Raw genomic sequence first — 22,893 nt, 5'->3', positions numbered from 1 at the left:
ATATATATATATATATATATATATATATATATATATATATATATATATATATATATATATATATATATATATATACATATATATACACCCAACCTTTTTAAGATTGTGGACTACTTCATGATCACTGAGTCACCCGAGCGCCTGCTCGGGTGGTCAGATCTTCTGAGGTCCTCTGCATGTCAGTGGCGTTACGCTATATGATTGACTGAACTTTGCAACATGACCTAAAACATTGCAGTTGCCCAGACAATAATAATAACAATACGTCTGCAGCATCGGAGCATATGTAATGTTAGCGTGTCAAATGACAGATGAAGTTTTACCCTATTGACAACAAAACTGAAACTGGTTTATTATTAAAAAAATAAATAAATAAATAATTGCAAGACAATGATATCAAGGGGGAGAGCTGGGTAGCACTGTGTTTAGCTGTGCTCAGTAGCTAACAGGTTAACCTCTTTTAGCTTGGTCAGTTAGCCATATTAAGCTAAACTACTTTTAACTTTGTGTTAACAACAATCATTCATTTTCTACAAGTAGAATAGTTTTTGTTTTCTTTGTTTAAAAATCATTATAAAAGTAATTTTTTTGATGTGCCATTTTTCCTCCCCTGCCCTTAGGGCTTAATAAACAGAATAGCAAGAAGCACTGAGACTTTTTGTGTCACCTTGTTAAATGGCAGTGCTCAGCTTGTCTTAGAAGGCAGAGTTTCCTTAAAGATTGAGAATGACTGTTTCTATTTTTGGCTACTTTAGATCACCAATGAAATGTAAAATAATAGCAAAAATTGGTAATAATATGCTGAGACTCCAGACGAGATCTGATTCTTAAACAGGTGCAATACAGTGTGTCTGGTTGGCATTGCCATATGATGATGTCGTCATAAGAAGGGGCAGGCCCCTGAGCAGGTACCTACACCACCACTGCCACACAGCAGTAAAAAAACAAACAAACACAGATGAAGCAGAGCAGCAGCAGAAACAATGGAGGATTTTAGGACCCCAAGACTTAGAATCTATAGTGACATATTTATTTCAATATGCCATATGCTTTTATGTTTTAAATTTATAATGTATTTTTATTAATTAACCCGCATCTAAAAGGCTGACTGTTAAAAAAATGTTAACTGTGTTAATGTAATGTATTTAAGGCTATCTTTATCCTCATTATATATACCTCTATGTGGTTTGTTCAAACCATATAATTTCATGTATCAGGGAAATAATTTATGACATCTTCACATATGTGAACTTACATCAAAGCAAAGCTAAAATTAAAACCTGTTTCTATTTAAAGTAAAGTACTTGGATGGATTCCAAGTGTTTTAGATCTAAGGTGTTACATATTTTAATATGTATAGAACAATTAACCTAATGGAAGCCTAATTGTTCAATTCTTAAAGACTGTCAGATTCCATGACCTTCACTCTGTGAAGTGCCTGGAGATGTATTGAATTTAAGTTCAATAAAATTTTAGCAGATTAATAGAACACCTCTTGGAGTCTGTGGTTGTAAAAGAAGTAAAACACCTTTTTTTTTAGTTGTCATTATTGTTTTTCAGTGAATATTACCAAAATGTAACACTGATTTATTAACATTAGATGAATACGTTTTCAACCTGAAAGTTGAGGCTCTTATTTTTAGCTTATTTTTTGTTAGGATTCCTGTATCAACTGACAGCTTGTGTGGATTACGGCCTTATTAGAAGGAGAGGACACAGGAACATGTTTTGGGGGAGGGATGGTTCACATCATCAGGCAAACAAAGAGCAACGGTGATAAAGATGTCTGTGATGATGCATTATTTAGAACATTGAAAAAGCGAGAATCAGGCCAACATGTCGGCTTGAAATGAGTCAGAATGCTTATTTGTAAGATGAAAGATTGAAAGAAAAAGAAGTAAACAGACAAACTAAAAAGATATTTGGCATCCTGCCTTTTTCCCAGCTGATCCCTCGTCTAAGCCAGCACAATATGGCTGATGTCCCTGGTGTTTGCTTCTTTGTACCATTGTGCTCTACGCAGCAAAGGGGCAAGAAGTATTTATTTTTACTGTATTTTGTGAGGTTCCTTTAGCCTGCCAACTGTGCTCTGGTTAAAATGTTTTTTCAGAGAGTTGATATGTGCAGAACCATTTCAAGGAAAGCAGTAGCAACTTTTTCAATATGGACGACAACCCAAAGCATGCTCATTATTTATGTTTTTATTACACTGTAGCACGTGTGTGAATTATTCCATTTCATCTTCTATCGATACAGCTATGTTTGCTTCCATTAAAACCGAGATCCAGGCTTTGTGTAATCATGGTAGTACTTCATTAAGGGGGTGTTAGAAGAGCGCAGATCTTGCTGAAAAGAGACAACTTCTTGCTTTATAAACAAGGGAATCAGTCTCAGATGCTCATAGCCTGAGAGAGTCTAATCACTAAGCAAAACACTACATTTGATGAAGTGTTTCTGAAGGTGTGTGTTGGGGCACTGTTGAGATAGACTCAATCCATCCTTAATGAAATGCTTTGGGCTGCAGAGCTAAGTCGAGCTGAGCTGAACTCTCTCGGGGATTGATGGTTAGTCAGGGCGTACAGAGTGATAGGCCACCCATCACTAACCGCGATCCTCGCTAAATCCCCATCAATGCAGTGGTTAATCACTCTAACCCCACTCTCCTTCGCTCTTCACTCCTCTCTCCTCTCTGCCACACACAAAGACACATAAAAATTCATAGCCTTGAAGAAGAGAGGAGTTTGGGGATTTATCAATGCCAAGTATCCACTTCAGATCCTAGCGATAGCCTTGAGGACTTGAGAGAAAAGAACAGCAGCCAGATGCAGCAGAAGTCTGGTTCTTAGGTGTACTTATGTCCATCAGATGGAGAAATAGAAAAGTGAAATAGCACCAGTTAGCTGGTGACATGAACGGTCTAACAAGCAGGATAATTATGTCATCTAAGAAATTGACTTTTTTGTTCCTGTAATTAATAGGTGATCATGGATTTTGTACTCCATAAGATGTAGTCTGGGGTTACATATATTACAAAAAGATATAATATTATACTCCTTTTGTAATATTACAATAAATGTTACTATAACCTGTATTTTCTTGTTTTTTTAATTGCAGTTATCCCTTTTAAAGTTCTCATATCTATGTACTTTTTAGAATAATTATATTAATCCTTTATAAACTATCTATTTAGCTTGTAAAAAATTAAGCATTGGCTAATATTCTAGTGGGCACCGAATGATGATCAGTGGAGGGCAATTTTTGTAACTTGGTGAAAAACGAGTTTGAGCCGGTAGATGTTCTGTTTCTGCTGATTGTGAGTTGGACCTGTGAAGGATTCTGTTCCAAAGCCAGTATTAAGAGCTTTATTTGTTTTTTGAAAGTAAGATGTTCCAGGATTTTTCTCTATATAATATATTTTAAATATTCCTCGAGGAAAAAAAAAACAAAAAACAAACAAACCCAATCCATTTATTCAGTAGGAGGATTCCAAACACAATGAGTCAAAGGTCCTAATTGTAAAGCTCTGAATCACACAGGTGTAAGGGAAATATGGGGCTTAACACTTTGATAGTGATTTTACAGCATTTACTGTGATAAAACAACAATATCAGCCGGTATTTTGTTTTTATTAATATCAGCTTTTCTCCAGTGTAGTGTGGCCCAGCAGCTAAGAGTAGGCTGAGTACCATGTGGTGTGCAGAGCGAATATTGAGAATATTAGTTTTACTGCATTGTGGGATTTATACTTATGAGTAACATCACTTTTTAATGCGTAGTGTATTCTCTCTTGTTTTTCTGAACATATCTCTATGTAAGCCACTGTTTGAAAAAATGAAAGATTGTACTCCACATAACAGAAAATATGGACAAGTTTTACAGCCAGTTTTTAATACAGCAAGTCTGCATGGAAGAAGCTTGGTTTCCTTCAGCATTACTGTTCGTAGTATCTCAATGGGATAGCTAACTTTCATCTGTTAGCGAATACTTTATATCATGTATCAGCTGTACATCTTTTCTGTTAAAATCTGATTAAAAAAAAAAAGATGTGACAAAGACAAGGCAACACTTTAAAGACATTTTTCCAAAGTGTAAACCAACTGTTCTTTTTTCCAGGGATGTCTGGCAGAAGAGGACTGAAAATATGTTCTCTGTAACTAGGGACTGCTTTCACCGAGTTACTGTTGGTAGTCATGTTCACTTTGGATTTAGAAATGTTTGTGGTTGTTGGAGTCTTGCTATTTGAAGGCTTTATTTTACTCTAGAGACACAAAGACCTCTGATTACAGCGAGCATTGCTAACCACACCAGCTATAGAGATGTGAAATCAATCATCAGTGGTTACAATTAGATTTTGGTGCCAAGTGATCACTAAAACACCTTCTAAAAAAGATGATTCTGTGATGTCCCTGTTCTTCTTAATGTAGGACAGACTTTGCCACAAGAAGCTGGTGGAAATGCAGAGGAGGAGTAGGTCTACATAGTTGCAGGATCATGCATGTTTGAATGTTGCCAACTACAACCTCTAAGAAGTAGTTCAAAGTTTTTACTGGTATAATTGTGCGTCTTCGGTGTATAACTGTCTTCATGCAAATACCCCCCCTAAGAGAACGCCACTGCCCCTCCTCTGCAAATAATATTGCCAGAACCCCTGTCCTCTTCTAAACGCCCCCTAGGGGGCGATACCAACTCTGTTGAGAAACACTACTCTAGCTACCTCACTGCCACCTATTGGTCTGGAGTGAGTTTATCAATGTTACCAGTGTTTGTCTTTAGGTTTCAGCCCCTTTCTTTTTTTTGTATTTACATAGTGGTCTGTTATTCAAACCCCTAAAGACCTGTGTCCTCCAACTTTTAAGATTTGCTGTGGCCCTCGAAAACTAGGGTTTTTAAGAGGAGCAGAGAAAATAGTAATTAAGCCCCTTTTTCTGTCTAAATGGGATTAATAGTTTGTTTGAATTGACTTTTAGAAATTGTTTTAAAAGTACTTTCCTTGGTTAATTTTTGAAAGAATGCTGCTTAAGTGATGCACATAGATACAACCATGATGAGGCTTCTACTGTGTGAAATCTTTAGTCAGTTGCTCTCACAGGGCAATCTTAGATGTGTTGAACAGGTGTGAGGAAGGGCTATGGGGTCACTATCTAGCTCAGGTTGGACCCAGTAATTTAGCTAAACTGAGGGATCTGCTCCTCCCTCCTGAGACAGGCAACACAATAGGTCTCACTTTGAAAGTGGAGAGGGAACGGAGGGGTATGGACAGTTTAACTAAGATGAATGAGTTCAGTTGGCCAAAATGCCTACTTTGATTAGTCTTTACACTTGGTCTAATTGAGCATGCATGTTTGTGAGTATAAATCCTTCTTTGCCTATGGGTTCAAACTTAAATTCAGGTTGGGACACCAATATTCGAGTGTGTATCAGGTTCCCCCTCCCTCTCTCGGGTTGTAAAACTCTCACTATCCTAAGACTCATTCCTCCCTCTTGACTGAATTTGCTTGTCTTCTCAGCATGAGTGTTTAATCTTTTCAGGCTGGTGAATCAGCCCAGTGAATGAGTCCCCAGGTCCTCCTCTGTAGGAGCCCTGGAGATTATTCTAAAGCACTAATCGTTGAGCAAACACAGCAGTGCTCTCCCATTCCTATTCGACACAGGCCACAGTATAGCACAACTTCTTCTTTCAGTTTCCCTCACATCTTACGCACTGTGTATTTCTTTTGCTTTCTGGCGCACGTATCCTAGATTACTGCTCCTGAGAAACAGGCCCCTTAGCTCCCACCATCGCAGCCCTGCTTAAAATGAACCGAGCACAGATTGAGTGTTCTTGTTTGTTCTTTTATAAGGCCCAAAGTGACGTGTAATTTAAAGAGCATTATTTCCAACATTGTCCCCTCAAACCCTTTACGTTTGTGGGTGTGTTTGTTTTTTAATTAGATTGTCAGAAGGGAAAATCTAGCAGGCTTATATGATGGTGTCAATATCCCCGGATTTGGAGCTTCGTCAATATTGTCTGGCCTTGCTGCTACTAACCTGAGCAGGCTGCTGGCATTTGGTATAAAATAAATAGAGTGATTTGTCTGTTTTGTTTTTGCTATATCTGCCTCGCATCTATGAGAAGTTTTATTTACACCACTCTCCTTTTGATTGTGTCTGCTATTTGCTGGTTTTGTCAGCTGTGGCCTCGTTTTGAGCTGTAAAAGGCCCTTCGCCTAGTTGTCTTTAATATTGCTTCTTGTTCTCTTACCCATATGCAGTAAAAATGGCAGATAATAGATGAACCTTAATTATATTTGCAAGGGGTGCTTTTTCTGGATCAACTCTAATCAGTAGTCAGAAAGTCAAATGCTGATGATCATCACTAAATCCTTTTAAACTAAGAAGTGCATCTGTTTTCCTGTCTACAAATAGTAAACATCATGTACTATGATGCACTTTTTGTTCAGTGTAATAGAAAATATTAAATAAGGGGGTTGGTGTGTTTAAGTCAAACATGCGACCTCTGTCTAAAGAACTAGTAATATTTAATGAGATTTTTCAAATCTAGAGATACTTTTCATAACTAATAATAAGCCTATAAGTGCATCTCAAGTCGAAAATAATGTCATTCTGTTTTTAAAGAAAAACTGCTTGTTTTATTGCAATCATCATTATTGCTACTTTGCAATTATACCTTAAGCTGCTTCTACGAAAGGTGAAAAAAAAATCCATTCTTTAGCCCGTTCTCTGTCTAATAGCCTTTTTTAAAAACAATTCATCTTCGAAATTAGAAAAGAAAAAGGCATCTCATATCACTTAGGCAAATATGTTGATTCTATATGGTAATATTCTTGTATTTTCTGCCTCTAATCTTCTTTTTTTCCTTTCTTACAGAGAAAGCTGTTGGCCATCTACCTCCACAATGATGACAGCGTCCTCAGCAACGTCTTTTGTTCCCAAATGATGTGTGCAGACTCTATTGTCTCCTACCTGAGCCAGAATTTCATCACATGGGCCTGGGATGTCACTAAAGAAGCTAACAAAGCCAGGTAAAGCACCTCATTTCTCATTGTTTCCATCAGTGCTGCTTTTCATCTGATTAGCAATAATACCAAGTGTGCATTTTCCAACTTAAAGTTGAAATAATTGGATTTCATTTCAAATATTAATGGGAGTCAAAATAAGTTCCTAACATTTTCCTAACAAAAAGTATTTATGGGGTTAATACCACCTTAAAAGGTTTTGAGAATTTATTAAAAGATCTCTTTCCTATACATCCAATATATATACTACTATACATATCTACTTTTTAGTTCCCAATACAACAAGTGGTGTAGTGTCTAAGATGGTTTTCAGAAATCATAGAGATTTTATCCCTAAGGTTTAAGAAGGAACAAAATATATCATTTAATGCATCAATGAAATAAAATGTTGACTCAGCATTTATTCATTTATCTTTTTCACAGTCATTAGACTTTTGATTTGGACTTCAGGTTTTTAGGACCCACTCAGCCTTTAGCTGAACTAATCAGAGGTGAAAGTAAACCAGTATCAAACTGACAGATCAGTTCTGACAGGGAGGTTAGATGTTAGAGAGATTTTATGATTATTCCTCCATTATTGGCCTCCATGTGTTTGCTGAAACTAGGAAAAAATAAAAACGTATTTCTTTCAATTCAAATCAGGAAAAAACAAACTTAACTTTCTGTACTTGTTTGAAATGTGAAAATTGTTTTTTTACCATTTCTTCGTTACCATGCTATTTTCATGCTTTTTATATCGATATCTATGACTTTAATTAAATGATTACACACATGTTTCTATAAGCATCTCTTGTACCTATCAGTTATAGTCTGAGGTATTTTATCCTGACAGCTTTAACGTTCAAAATGGCAGCAACTTTGCCTTTAAGGCTGACTGCAAGCTAAATATTTATGTTTTATTCATGTCTGAATTCCAGTCTGGAGAAGTGAACAGTTTTCATTAATATTAAGGTGGATATGAGAAAAGGGATATTGAATGTATCTCACTATAAAATGACCTACAGACTTGAGAGCTACCAGTGTGTTCAAGAAGATTGCAGCCATCTTCTCCTTGAATCTTACTGGTTACTTCTTGGACTGAATTTTAAATGTTCAACTGTATAACTGTTGGTTATACAGGAAGCTGGAAGGAGTACTTAACCATCTGTAGTTGAGGGATTGCTGTTGAGTCAACGACACAATGCATGCGAATGTGTAGTGTCGCTACATGCTCATCGAGGAGGAGCGAACCCTGAAAAGTCAATAACTCGATACAGTGAGCTGGGTTTTCTTTGATGAAAAACTTTTAACAAATCCGACACTGAGACTCGATTTAATGTTTTTAATCTTTGTAAAGTGTCTTAATATGACATGCTGTGAATTAGTGCTGTATAAACAAACTGAATTGAATTAATAAAATTTGACGGGTCTTAACATGTTCATGCCCGTATCTCTGTTTTGCTCTCTCTCCAGCTCTATTCTGTGTTTAATCTTGGAGGTTGCATGCTAAAAAGGCGTTGTGTTTGCCCGGTGAGGCCCCTGATTGGGCATTTTTGACTAAGCTGTCTGAAAAGAGGGTCAGTGGGAGATGGACTCCCATGGAATCCAAATATCTCTTTCACTTCAATTACTCTGATAGTCCAAACCTCTTTAACCTGTTTTTGTAATGTGCTGGTGCCTACATCATCTGTTCAGTTTAATTTTCAAGCTTTTTTTAGGATTAAACTGTGAATTAAAAAAAAAAATCTTGCTCTTTTTCTCATTTATATCTCTCCACTGACATTCTCCCTCTTTCCTCTAAACTTGCTGAGTTAAGCCTGCCCTCTGGTAGTAGTCATTTAAGAAAGACTCGCTCCCTGACCTTACCCCCTTCCATTATATCCTTTTAGGAAACTCCCTCATTCCTTCATTCCGCTCTCTTTTCTCCCCTATTGGCCTCCTTTGCTTTTTGCCCCAGCTGAGCCTTTTTGTAGCACGTTAAAAGGGAGGCAACATCTGGAGCTTTTCATTGCACACAGCTAGTCGCAGCTTTGCCGCTAACGCATGCATGCACATGTGCAGGCTAACCGCTCACAAATGCATGGCTGTCCTGCATTCTCACGCTCCCCGGCTGATCTGGAGTGACTGGTGATTGGCATCAGTCACACAGGCTGTTAGAAAGGTATCCTAAGTGTGTAAGCAATAAACCTGCTGCTACTGGAATGTGCTATTCTCACAGACCGCCTCGTTAACTGATTAATAATGCATAAAAGCGAGGCTGGTGATTGGATGCCAGAGTTTTTTGTCAAAATTGTGGGAAAAGAGCTTTATTATCAGTACTCTGTAGACAGAGCCTTGTAGTTGCAATAACCGAATAATAATACCCACTTTACAGCCACAAATGTCAATGCAATTTATTTGGATTTTATATGATGGAACAAGACAGAGTGGCAAATAATTAGGAAGAAAAACAAAATTTACTGGCTTTCAAAAACTTTTGAAAAATATAATTCTGAAGTGTAAAATGCATTTATATTTAGTCATCCAGCTCCTATAAATAATGTCAGAGATTTTTAAAGAGAATTGGTTAAAAAACAAAACAAAAAACTACTCCCAGTAGGCCAAGGAGCACAGCAGACATGCCAGGGAGAAATTTATAAAGCAGTGGTACTCAAACTGTGTTTTTTTATTTTGAGTACCACATTAAACGTATCTATAGGATCTTCAAGTATCACCATAATGTTGGACAAAAAAAAATACAGCAATATAGGCCTGTTTTGCTATAGAAAACGTTTGAAAGGGAGGCAACTGCAAGAGCAATAGTACCAGCTTAGTGTAACCATCATATTAGAAATGCTAAATATATGTTTTAATTAATAAACTATTGAGAGGTGATTGTGTGACTCTGTGAACAGTTTTGAGTTGTGTGGATCAGCAGAGGAACTTTCATCTCATCTACATCTAGCTTGCTTCTCTGTTTACATCTAACTGGGTGAAGGAAGAGAAGCCTTTCCCAGACATAAACGTTGTTCTAAAAGGCAACAGAGAGCCCTTGTAGAAAGGATGGGGTATTCATTTTTGTCTGCTTGCACAAAGTGCTGCTTTGGACAGGGTACATTGGTACTTAACTCCGGGAAGCAACGTGTGCAGAACTTTGAGCTGAAGACAGAAACTCCAGAGCTCTGTGCCTTTGTGTGTTTTTTGCTAAAGTTTCCAACAACACAGACAAAAGTCACTGAATATATCTAGCTGTTAAAAGGGTTTGAAAATATGACGGCAAAGATGGCAACAGTGCCCATATGTTACTCACTACAGACATAATGAGAAGTCTTAGCACATAGGACAAGTATTTTTTTTATTTGACACACTTCTAGAGTTCCAATATTTCATTGATATAAAAAAATGCCTTGGGCTCCCTGTGTAATACCTGGTGGTACTTGCATACCACCACTGCAGAATGAGAAAGACTGCTATTGGAGATATTGTAAGTAATATTATGTTATAAAACAATGTTCCAAGCTTTGAATCAAATGGAGCTCTAAAGGACAGGTATGGCAATTGCTGCATTAATCATAGAATTAGCCTAGAGGTCAATGGTAACTCTAGAAGAGCTGCAAAGATTCGCTTCTCAGATTGTCAATCTTTGGTGGAAAAGCTGTTTGGTGATAGAATTATACTCTGATAAAGTGGTTTTTACAGCGGACAGAGAAGCTGATCACTCTCAATCAAGCAGATGAGCAATCCTGAAAGAAGAAAAAAACAAAAACCTTTTAGGTTATTGCTAAACATATAAGACTTCATCAGAAGTTCTCCTTCCATGAGAGTAGCAACTTTATATTTACAGCCAGAGGAATATTATTTTAGATCGGTAATGTCCAAAAGCAGCCCTCAAGAGCCAGTGTAGGCACCAGATCTGCACAGGGTTCTGCCCCTGCTAATGCTTCCTAAAATTTGGCTCACATAGTCATCTGCAGGGCAATTATTTTGTAGTCTTAAAGAAGACTTAACGGCTTTGAGACCAATTTTCACACCTGTTCTGCATGCTTGACATCTCTTTTTGACATAAAGCAAAATGAAAACATAACTGGTTCAGAGGGAGAACAAAATGTCACTTCCAAATGAAAACATGTCCATAATAGCTCTGAAACAAAGTGTGTATGACACAGTGGGCTACAAAGGCATCCGGTTCCCAGACTGCTCCCATACAGGTGGCTTGCAGAAACATTCCCTGCAGTGCTACTGTACTTACCTGACTCATCAGCTGCTCGCTGGAGCAAACGCCAGCTCCTCCCTGTCGGCTCATATCTTAATGTGTCAGTTCGATGTGAACTAGGAGGAGATGACAGCACAGGGAAACATTAACTATTTTTGCTGTAGAGATCCATAGAGAGTAAATAAGATGGGATGGGCGACAAATTAGAAGCTGTCAATCACATTGGCTGTTGATGCAGTCTTAAAGCAGGGTATTTGCAAGTTTCGTCAGGTTTTGTCCTCTAAGTGTAGTTTTCCATACAGATGTTTAGAGGCCGTGGGTTGACAGGATTACATTCTTTACCTTGTTAAACTATGCCTGGGTGATGGTGCTGAACTGCTCACCAAAGTTCCTGGAGCAACTCAGCTTCCTCCTGGCCTCAGTGCTGTGTCCTTACTTGTTTATCTGAAATCAGAAGTGCTCCAAGTTGTAGCTGCGGCCTCTTAAATTACTAATGCAAATTTAGGTTTTGTTTCTTAGTTTTACAGTTTTTGTGTTGCTGTTTTGTCTGTTTAATTCTCGAAGATTGACTTTCCGAATTCTTGTGTTAGAAACCAAAGCAGCTTGGCCTCAGTTAGAGCTTTAAGATTAGGTTACCCTTCAGGTTGTTGTCTAGCGATTGTTCTCTGGTCTTTCATTACAGGTTAGAGTTTCCCTGTGGGCTATTGTTATGGTACGGCTGGGTCGGTAGATGAACGGGGACAAATGTCAGATCAAAATCATCTCTGAGATTAGGATGACCCATCTCTTTCAGTGCCAGTCAAGGGTGACTCAGTTCATTTGGGGAAGTTTTAACTAAAATGCAGTCCATAGCATTTCCTTCCCTGGTATTTTACTATTACATCTCAGTTTTAGGAAATTATTAATATCAAATTGAGCTTTTGTGTTTAGTTTCTCCATTTTGAAGTTGTGCGAAAAGCTTCTATAGCTTTGAGCCCATCTGTAATGAGTTACACCCCTATCTCAAGCAGTTGGCTTTCTATCTATGCGCTCTCTCTCTGACCTGCCCTCCCTCCACCCATTCCATTACTTCTCCATTTTACCACTCAGTTATTAAAGTAGGTCTTATTAAAAGGCAGGAGAAGAAGCTAATCTATATTTGCATTCAGTCTATAGCAATTCATTAATATTATGACATTTACAGGCAGCTTGGCAGGGCCCCGGCTGCCGGCTACCCTTTTCCCTCTCTGAAATGTTAATTTAAAAAGTTCTGTCTTTGTAATGGAATAAGAAATCCTCTCTTGCCCTATCAATTCTGGGCGCCTGGCGAGGCATACTAATCATCTGTGCTTCCAATTGAGATAGCATGTCATTTTGATGGAATAAGAAAATGCAGAATTGGTTTTAAAGTCCTTAATGCCATGATTTGTGTGTATTTTTCTTTTTTTTTTTTTCATATCCGGAGAGGAGTGTACCATTTTCATTTGTAGTGAAAATATATGTGCATATTTGTGAACTGCATATTTCTTCTTTATTATTATTCCAAGCTGCAAATTTTGATGAGATGATTACATTTCAAAAGAAATAAACTGTAGGGTTAAACAGAACTTGATTCGCTGGAGCTTCCTTATTTTCCAGACTTCTCACCATGTGTACGAGGCACTTTGGCAGCGTGGTAACACAGACTATACGGACATACAAGACAGACCAGTTCCCCCTGCTCCTTATAGTTATGGGCAAGCGAACATCCAATGAAGTTCTAAATGTTATTCAAGGTAAAGGTTTAATCATTATTGCAAAACATATATTTATGTCTGCATTAGGTTTTGAAATGATCTTATGAAGTTTTTATTTGTCTCTTCAGGCAATACAACAGTGGATGAGCTGATGATGAGATTAATGGGAGCGATGGAGATTTTTACAGCACAACAGCAAGAAGACATCAAAGATGAGGTAGGGTTGGACCCTAGTAAGAAAACATTGTTTTTAATAAATTCTGATGTGTTTATTGTACAAGATACTACATTCGGGGTAATACTGTGCAATGTGTGTTGAAATTTCAAGCCTTTTTTTTCTGACCACCATATTAACAATAAAGCGTTATTCCAAGTAATTTTTTTAACAATGCTTTCACTTCATGAGATGTTCGTATAGTCATTTGTTTTACTTTTTAAACATAATAGTTGGTTGGGAAAATATCCTAACATTCTTTAACTTCACATCTAACAGGTTATGATTTTTTTGTTCTTTATTGTGACCATTGTGTCTGGTACTTACAGGATTCCTGCATTGCCTTGTGAAAGTATTCCTGAATTTTTTATTTTTTTGTATCTTGCCACAATATTTCTAATAATCTCAATGTATGTTGTATAATTTTAAGCAATGCCATAATCGAAGTGATCCTAAAGTGGACGTAATAATATGTTTTCCGAAGTCAGTTTGAAATACATATCTATAAAGTGTGGCATCCCCATTTTTGAAGTTTAACCTGAGTATAAATGTAGCTTTGATTTGTTGAAGAAAAATATGGAACAGACAGCATCAGAATATGTGTCAAAGTTTTAAACAGAAAATCTCCCTTATAGTGGCAGCATAGCAAAATTGCAAATGTAACAGGGCATGGCAACTATAACGACAGGATGGACGATTAGAGCAATAATCAGGGAGAAGCCAAGTGGCCCATGGTGGCTGTAAGGTTCTGGCTTGAGCAGAAAAGTGATAAGAATAGACATTCACATGATATATAGCTAGCATTAGCCATTTTGGAGACAGCAATGGTAGAAGAAGGTTCTCTAGTCAGATAAATGTAAATTGGCCACCTTGTCCTACACATCACCCCAAAAGACCAACGTAACAGTTAAACAGTTAACGGCAATCAATGGCGCTTCTTTTTCAACATAGCTTAAGGGTGGATAGAGAATGTAAGGTTTAAAGCTGTGGTTCCTCAGGTACCCCCTTCCTGGATCTTTTACGTTTCTCCTTGTTGCCTCACACCAAAAACAAATGGATAATTAACAGGCTTTTGCAGCATTTGATTGCAGAAGAGGGGCCCTCATTTGAATCAGGTGTGCTGTAACAGAAACATATCTAAAACATTCAGGGCAGGGGTCCCTGAGGACCAGGGTTGGGAACCGCTGGTCTAAAATAATGTCTTAGAAGGGCCTAGTAAGAGTCAAAAACTAAGGCTGGTTGAGAGTTTGAAGCATAACTTTCAAACCTTTGGTCACATATTGTCTCCACCTAGTCTGACTTGGTTTTAGTAATTTCTGAAGAGGCATATGCTGAAAAAATTACCATTGTAAATGCAGTGGAAGGTAATTCTAGTACTTACACTTGAGTCGATTACCAAATTCACACGATGATACACCCTTTATCTGGCATGCACAATGAATATACAGATTCGCCATCATAATGTGATAAAATATTCAGTTGTTAAAGGAACAAACATTTTTTCAGGGCTCTCTGCTTTAGTTCCTCTTCATCCTACTTTATAAATCATGATCCCGTACTTATATTGTTCCTCTCTCAAGCTGTCTTGCTCTTTTTATCCAGTTCTTACACTGGGCCAATAAATTACTTTTATTTATAATTTGATGCAATTTAAACAAAGTGAAGTGAATTTGATTAAGAAGTTTTGGTAGAAGATTTTATGCTAGAGTTAGATTTTCTATGTAAGACGCTTGTTATTAATTATGGTAAGTTTTAGTTTTGGTTCTCTATTGCATGCCTTACTAACACAGGTTTCTGTCCAGCTTTCAAACTCTTCAAAATGTTTTATTAAATAACTGTAGCTACAGATGACAGGCTGTCACTCTGGATTAGCTTTAAACTGGTAAAGACTCAACAAACCAACCAAACTAGCTCCCTTACAATACAGTCACAAGCTTCATAGCATCTCTGTTGTATCAGTAATAAACACCTAATGAGTCACACACACCTGAGGGTTAAACTCGTTCCAAGTCAGTTCCAGGGTAATGAGCAGCAGCTTCTATATTAATATTTAAACAGTTTTCTGGCTTCTTTTGGATTTGTCACTGTTGGTGATAGACAGCCATTAGTATCAACTTACAGAAAAAAGAATGTATATGTAATGTTCAGTATGCTAAGACTGGTTTCCTTTTAGGGTTTTTTTTATTGTTGCAAAAGGGATACCAGTTAATAACAGTTTCATAGACATGAGCATATTTTTGTACAATATCCGCTGCCTTTTTGGGTAAAATGCTCTGAAAACAAAAAGTCTCCAAATGTTAAATATTGTTCAAACACAAGCTGCTGCACAAGAGATGTGCAGCAAGTAAACACTCTAAAACCTGCATAAAATCAAGACCTAACATTTCACAGAATGGTTATGAATAAAATCCCAGCACGTAGCCGGTAGTATGTACACATTTTAGTTTTAACTGAAGAGCTGTTGACATTTTATTAAATATGGGAGATATTTCTATTTGTCATAAGCCTGCAGTCTTTTCTTCCTTTAACATGTTCTTCTTTTTATGTATTCCCTTTTTTCATTATATTAAACCCAAAGTAATTTTGATGGTGTTTGTTACCCTAAGAAAGATTATTATAGTGAGAAAAATTTGAGAGCAAAGGTCCTCTGAAAATATGCAGCATTTCTTTAAACATGTGCAATAATTTTATTTCTGCAATGTTGTCTTGAATGAGAGCGACGTAGTCTGCATCCTCCAAGTGAGCTGGTCTTAAACTTCTCTTATGTCATCCTTGCAGAAGAATGTTCTCGTCAAGTTAGTTGTTTGATTTGTTTTCTTTCTTATCTTCTTTTTCTTGTTTCAACCTCAGTTATCAGACGGAGACTCAGTCCTGACACGCCTCTTTTACTCCATCTTTGGTTTCTGTCTGGAGCTGAAGCAGCTGTACTTTGACAGTAGACAGCCATATTGACACTACAGTCATTCCTGAGGTTGTCTGCATTGCAGTTTAGTCTCTACTAGCCAAGTGACTACTACATCCAGGCTTTGTGATCTGCATCCGTCAGCAATGATTTTTACAGATCGTTCTAAGGTCATGTTGTGATACACATCCTACAAATGTGTGAGAAGTGTCTGATAGCAGAGTTTAATGGGACCTTTATGAGTGAGTCCTTCTAGCTGCTGTTTATAAGGGATGACCCTTTGAACTGCTCAGAAAACAACTTTGTACTTTGGAGGTATTTTGTAGACAAGCTTATTCTAACATTGTGTCATGCAAACCAAACAAGAACCAACATCCAGTAAAGAGTCTAGATTTACTCTCTTTAATAAGCAATGCCACAGAAATGACATCAGCAGTGAAATATGACGATGAAAACTAAAACTAAAACATCTGAACACGAAAACTTGTAGTACTATGTAATGTAATTAAAACATGGATGAATGACAATAAGCTATATATAGGTTTTAAAATTCCATTACACCTTAAGGTATTCACATCCTCTCAGTGTTTACCTCGTCTAGGTTTGTATACAGGTGTGAATACATTTCTCTGTACAGTTTGTAAAGATGTGTAAAAAGCCTTCAAATAAATCCATCTTATATTAAGGTGGGATAACGTCATATTAAAAAAATATATAAATTGAAACTTATATTTGAGGATATCTGCTGCGTCAAGGAAGTCATAAAGTGCTAAATAGAATTTGTGGAAATTTGAATCGACTTTGAAAATTAAAAATATAAATTAAAAAGTTGTGTCTGTTTAATTTAGCTAAAAAGATTTTTAGAAAAAAACAACATTTATGGCACTGGAAAGAAAAAATAAAATAAAAAAAATCTTCACCTCACTAGGTGAATAATATCTTATTAAAGGTTGGAAATAAATGTAGATTCTGTTAAGGTTGCATCTTGAAACATATGTGTCTTGAGAGGATAAAGGTGAACATTAAGGGTTATTATGTCAACAGTGAAATTTCCTGACACAATCTATACATGGAGCAGCTTCTCATGCTTCAGTCCAAATCTTCTGAAAAGACTGCCATGGAGGAAACGTGAACAAAAGCAATCTCTATGAAAATATTTGGTGATATTGTTTGCTATTGTGGATGATTGAGCGGGATGTTTTAAGGCAAACATGATGGGAAAGTTGCTGAAAGGTCATAAAATGGAAATTTTGGTACAGTTGAATGAAATTATATACTGAAAGAATTGGTGTTCATCATATCAGTCGCTGGGGATATAATTTCTAAATTGTTCATTCACAAAAATGTTTGATAAACTGAGAAATTTGGAAAAAAAAATTTAAATTATGAAATAGTTACCATATATTGTGTAAAAGATGGACCAAATTTATATGTATTAAATACAGAAAACTTGAACATATGAAGGAAAATAATATTCTATTCTTTATCTGTCACCAGTTATGCTAGAGTGGGTTTACACGCCTAAAAGTTTAGGTGTGGGGACAGGATAAAATCTTTTATCAGCTCTGCACCTAAACTAAAAAGTTTTGTTTGCTTTTTATCAATTTAGAAAGTAAATAATAATTACTGAAGGGGAAACATTTATGAAGGTCTCAATTGATATTCTGTAACTGAATCATCTTGATTTATTGTTGTGTATTTTCTAGATCAGTCATGTACTTTGTTGTTCTAATTTCTGTGGTTTAAAAAAAAAGACATTAATTTGATCACATTCTTTAAAATCAATACACATCCCCACAGTAATGAATATTTATCATTAACCACGTTCTTTTCTGGTCAAAAGAACAAAATGTCACAATAAGAAAAGAGAAGCATAATAAAAGGCCTTACATTGTTTCCCACCAAATAAATACAATATCTCCAGATCGGAGTGTCATATGTAGACTTTAAACACTATGCAAAGCATTGTATTTTTTTTTTTTCCATTTACATTTTCTCCAGCATCCAAACTTTTTTTGGAAGCAGCTTAATCCCTGAGCTGCTTAGTCCCAAAATTGAAGAGAAAATTAAGAAGAGCCTTTTAAATTTCTTATTTGTTTTCAGTGTGACAGCTTGATTTTTTTTCCGCTCTCTAAATACCAAGTGTATCATCAAGACTAAAAGATGCCACATGCCGTGCCAACTTGAACAGTAGCCACGCTTTAATTGTGGAAAATCTGTTTCTTTTTTTTTCCTTCTAAGTTGAAGCTTTCAGAGTCAGTGTTTGTGCCGATACACGTTAGAAGAACAGCTTTTACTGCTTCTCATTTGTTAAAGGTTTAAAAAATGATTTAACCAGCACTAAAGTGACTATCATACATCGGACTCTGTGACCTGTTTGCGTGACTCAGGGTCAGTCTATTGATAGCAGGCACTTTTGAAGCTTTTGTCTCTCCCTGCCATTCTTTTACAGTTTCCTTTCACTATTCCTCTATTATCTCCAACCAAAGCACATATGTATCTTTGCATTTTCTGATTCAATGCGACAATAGACGCTGCCATTTTGCTTAGCTGCCTATCTGCACAGTAGTCCTCTGATTGTCACAATGGGCGTACTTTGCCATATCCGGGTCGGCACACAGCATGGGCCTTCAGAAAACAGAAAACGAATGGCTGTGCAGTGTTAACACAATAGGACACTCTTATTTAGACTGAGTCTTTATGAAACACTTTGTAGCCACAGCAGGTAGAAAGAGAAAGGCCTCCTGTCCCCTTCCCTCTGTACAAACAGGAAGAGAGGGGCAGAATGAATGAAGGAGAAAGGGAGGGTGAAGCTGAAAATGGGAAACATAAAAGAGGTTTGGGGTCTGGTAAATGACAATCCGGTCACAATGAAATCCCTTCTACTGCTACTCTTTCATACCTGTTTGTACGTAACCACACTTGACATTATGCATTTTCTTCCTGGCTTCCACAACCGGCACTTCAGCTTAGATGTTTTGTTCTCGTTGTGTCCTTTATGATGTTGTTAAACAAGCCCAACTCTCTATCTCCCTCCACCCAGGACGAACGCGAGGCCAGGGAGACGGTGAAGCGAGAACAGGATGAAGCCTATCGCCTGTCTTTAGAGGCTGACAGGAAGAAGGTACGTCCAGAACAGAATATTTCTCTTTGCCTTTCTGATGTTGAGAACTGAATCAGTTGCAGGATCATATGCAATGGCTAGCAGTTTTTTTTTTTTTTGTTTTTTTTTTACCTTTACCACATTTTTTCTTGTTACAATTACAAATAGCAGTGTTTTTTATTAGTTAGTAAATGTTTTTAATGTATTATTTTGATTTAATGTCATATTCCAATATGAAATAGCTCTTAAAATATATATTTTTGTTTTATTTTTAATATTCAAAAAATAGAAAAGGTGTTTTAAGTCTTTTGGGGTTTTCTATCATTTTTGAAGGTCCTGAGACAGAGATAGTTCTGATTTAATTGATTTTACATCACCTGAATGTAAGACTAATGACAAAAACTGAGAACCAGATTTTCTAACAGCCTCTTCCAGGATTGTTCAGCCCAGAGCTTCACCAATTTTGCCTTTAACTGACTGTCCCTGCTTAGGAAAGCATTGGCACAGCATGATGCTGCCACCATCCTGCTTCAGTGGGGCGAGAGTGCTTTCATAATAATGTGCAGTGGTGGTTTCTCCAACAGATTATTTTCCATGTTGCACAAAGAAAGTAGCATTTTTGTCCCATCTGACGTCAGCATGTTCTTCCAAATGTCATTATCTTTCATGGTTTAGGGCAAATGCAAGACAACTTATTACTTTCATGAGTTTCCACTTTTAATGGGGGGTACAGAAGGGAATCTGAAGATATGCATACCACACTTTTCACATTTATATTTGTTCAAATCTTTAATAAGTGTAATTTCCCACACCTTTGCCACAAATCCCTGTGTCTATTCTATCAAGTATGACACTATTGCTAAAGTAAAAATAAATCTGTGGTACAAATATTTCTACAGAGCACTGCATGACTTGAAGTGTAATTCGATTTGTGTATCTTGGATTATGCACCCTGTGCATATCAAAAGAGACCATGCTTAATTTATGAAGTCAAAGTGACGGAGTCTTTGAAACATGTGGCAGGCAGCATAGTAGCCTTTTGGGTTTTGTTTACACATTAAATGTATTTTTTCCTACTCAGAGAGAAGCCCAGGAAAGAGAAGAAGCTGAGCAGGTCCGCCTGGAGCAGATGAGAAAGGAGCAGGAGGAGGAGAAGGAGGTGGGAACCCACTACCGCAATCTTGCCTTATTTCTACATGCTCTTGAACATTTGCTCTCACCAGTTCATTAGATTGTGGGTTTTGGAGAACTCTGCCATTCAGAGAACCCTGACAAATGAAGGAAATCTCCCCATTAAATCCAGTGCTTCTTAACGTCACCTTCCATAAACACTATCATTGTTCTGTAGTGAAGCTTTCTAAGGGCAACACACACACACCAACACATTCAAACCTAACAGGACAAAAGACGGCAGCAGGTCGAGGAGAATGCTTGATGGACAAACACACGCACAACCTAAGCAAACACATATTCACTTGAAAACAATTATTGTCTGTGAAATAGGGGAAAATACACACAGGCAAACACAATGCCTCGTATACAGAAAATAATAATTGTCGGTATTGATGGCGCTAATGTTGTACAGTCCAGATTAATACAGTGTAGTCCTCAGCCATTGTTGTTTACTTAAGAGCAGGAATCGCAATGTGGGCAGAGGTATTGGGTGACCTGGCTCATTCAGATGATTTGTCGCTTTAGTTAAATAAATGATAACAAAAGAGCTCAGGACATTGCCTTCTTAATTATATCACTCTGGTGTGCCAACAAGACACAATAAGGTATAATACACAATAACCCAAATGGTACACCTACCTTTCTTCATATACTCCTGCCTAAATTAATTTTCTGTTCAGGTTCAATGGTATTTATTGGCGCTCTTAAGCTAACAGGATATTCATTTAATGAAAAGGAGCCCTGGCTTTTTTCCTTATCTGACCATCAAACAAAATATTTGTTGAAATTTCTTTTTTTTATTTGAAAATAAATCACTAGTTTTATCAACTTGTTAGTGTAAATCTTCCTTTACCCAACAAGAGTTTTTCCCTGTACCTGCTTACTTAAAAAACAGCATTAAATCTAGGGCTGAAACGATCGTATTAATCATGATTAATCGACTATTCAAATAATTGTCAACTAATTTAGCAATCGATTATTCGTTGGAGTATAGAGACTGTAAAACATACCTTTAGCTGACAAAGCAACCCACTTAGAACAGTCATTATACTGTAATCGTAAAAAATATATAAATATTTAGCTTTTAATAAAAATAAAAAAAAACTTTTTGGCTGTCAATATACTCTATCCAGAACTCTATCCAGGACCCAGTTTTATTTTCACCTGTTTTAATTTCGTAAAAAAAATCTTCTTTAAGAAACATTTTGCTACGCGATTATTAATCGATTATTGATAAAATAATCGTTAGATTAATCGATTTGCAAAATAATTGTTGTTGCAGCCCTAAATGAATCACAATTACAGAGACATATAAATATTGACCAGAGACTTTATAGAGGCACTGACTGTAAAACTTGACAGAACTTCAGTCAGGAAGACTGCATTTGCCTTTACTGTGAGCATTCATTATTTATATCATTAGCAGGCGCAACATCGCATTGTGTGTTTTACTATAACGGCTAACGATTTTGCAGCTTTAATGTCTTTAATATTTTGCATTTTTTCATGGTGTGTTAAACTCATCTGCATTAGGTTTTATTGAAATAAATACTGTCACACCTATGTATACTAAAACCAAAAAAATAATGTTATATTTTTTGATAAAGATACATTTGATATAAATAAATACAAAGGTATTCCAACTTTTTTAAAAACATTTTTTTCTTAAAAGGTTCACTCCTATTTTCCTGAGGATCCCATATATCGTCTTTTATTGTTATTAATCATCTGGTCTTTTTTTAGTTTAGATTTTATTTTAATCTTATGAGGCCTTGTTCTTGCACACTGTAGGTCGAGGAAGTGCAGACACAACAAAAAGCTAAGCTGCCACCAGAGAGAGGGCAAAGCTAGAGGGAATGCCTTCCCTGTGATTTTGTGCCTTTGTGCAAAGAAAAGGGAGATGAAAGTTAGAGCCTCTGAATTGGGGGTGTGGTTGTATGTGAGCTGACATTATTATTTACCTCCTTCATGGGGTCTTAGCATACAGTTGTGTGGCTGTCAGGTGCTTCTCCTCCCCCACTTCGCATCATGTGTTTGCTCTCTGCGGTTAGCCGTGCCGAGCTGCTGACGCAGGTGAATAGACAGAGATGCTCCTGATTATTTGTGCTGAGCTTCCTGGGCCTGAGGCTCGACCAGACGCGTGTACCATTGTTTTTTGTGGGACGCTGTCTCACCTGAGTGGTAGCTGTGCCCCTGTGTGGTGTTCATTCACCGCATTTTTATTTTAAAAATGCACACTTCTGTCTGTTATATGTGTGTGTGTATGACTGTCCCAAAGGGCCCCTTTAACTCAGTCAGCATCAGCTCGTATACCTGGGGGAGCTGATGGTGGAGCGGCACGCGCCCTACCCTGCCCACCCAACACCAGAAGCTGCTAATGAGCTACTGTTGTACACTCTTATGAAATATAATTGCATTATGGTGTGTAAATAAAGCCAGGGCGTGTTGTCACAGCATATGCTCCCCGGCTGGCCAAACAGGAACAACAAGCGGGAGGCGGGAGAAGAGGAGGTGAGGGGTGAGGAACAGAAAGAAGTGGGACGCTCGGGGGAGCAGCTGAAGCACGTTTTTCTGGAACTCAGGGGAATTGATTAGCTTT

At 37.2% G+C, this 22,893-nt stretch overlaps 1 protein-coding gene across 1 annotated transcript in view; it reads left to right on the top strand.

Annotated features, from left to right (window-relative positions):
- faf1 (Fas (TNFRSF6) associated factor 1) overlaps positions 1 to 22,893 on the top strand; it is a 74,496-nt gene that overhangs the window by 38,524 nt on the left and 13,079 nt on the right. Inside the window, exons 13-17 of the mRNA XM_015399122.1 lie at positions 6,868 to 7,022; positions 12,805 to 12,941; positions 13,031 to 13,119; positions 19,062 to 19,142; positions 20,203 to 20,280. Of these exons, the coding sequence (XP_015254608.1) occupies positions 6,868 to 7,022; positions 12,805 to 12,941; positions 13,031 to 13,119; positions 19,062 to 19,142; positions 20,203 to 20,280 (540 nt within the window). The remainder of the gene's footprint in view (positions 1 to 6,867; positions 7,023 to 12,804; positions 12,942 to 13,030; positions 13,120 to 19,061; positions 19,143 to 20,202; positions 20,281 to 22,893) is intronic.

This window comes from Cyprinodon variegatus, unplaced genomic scaffold, assembly GCF_000732505.1.
Source record: "Cyprinodon variegatus isolate N-32 unplaced genomic scaffold, C_variegatus-1.0 Scaffold30, whole genome shotgun sequence".
In the NCBI taxonomy this organism is placed as follows: domain Eukaryota; kingdom Metazoa; phylum Chordata; class Actinopteri; order Cyprinodontiformes; family Cyprinodontidae; genus Cyprinodon; species Cyprinodon variegatus.
Note: the sequence above shows the minus strand (reverse complement) of the source record. Positions and strands in the feature narration are given on the sequence as shown.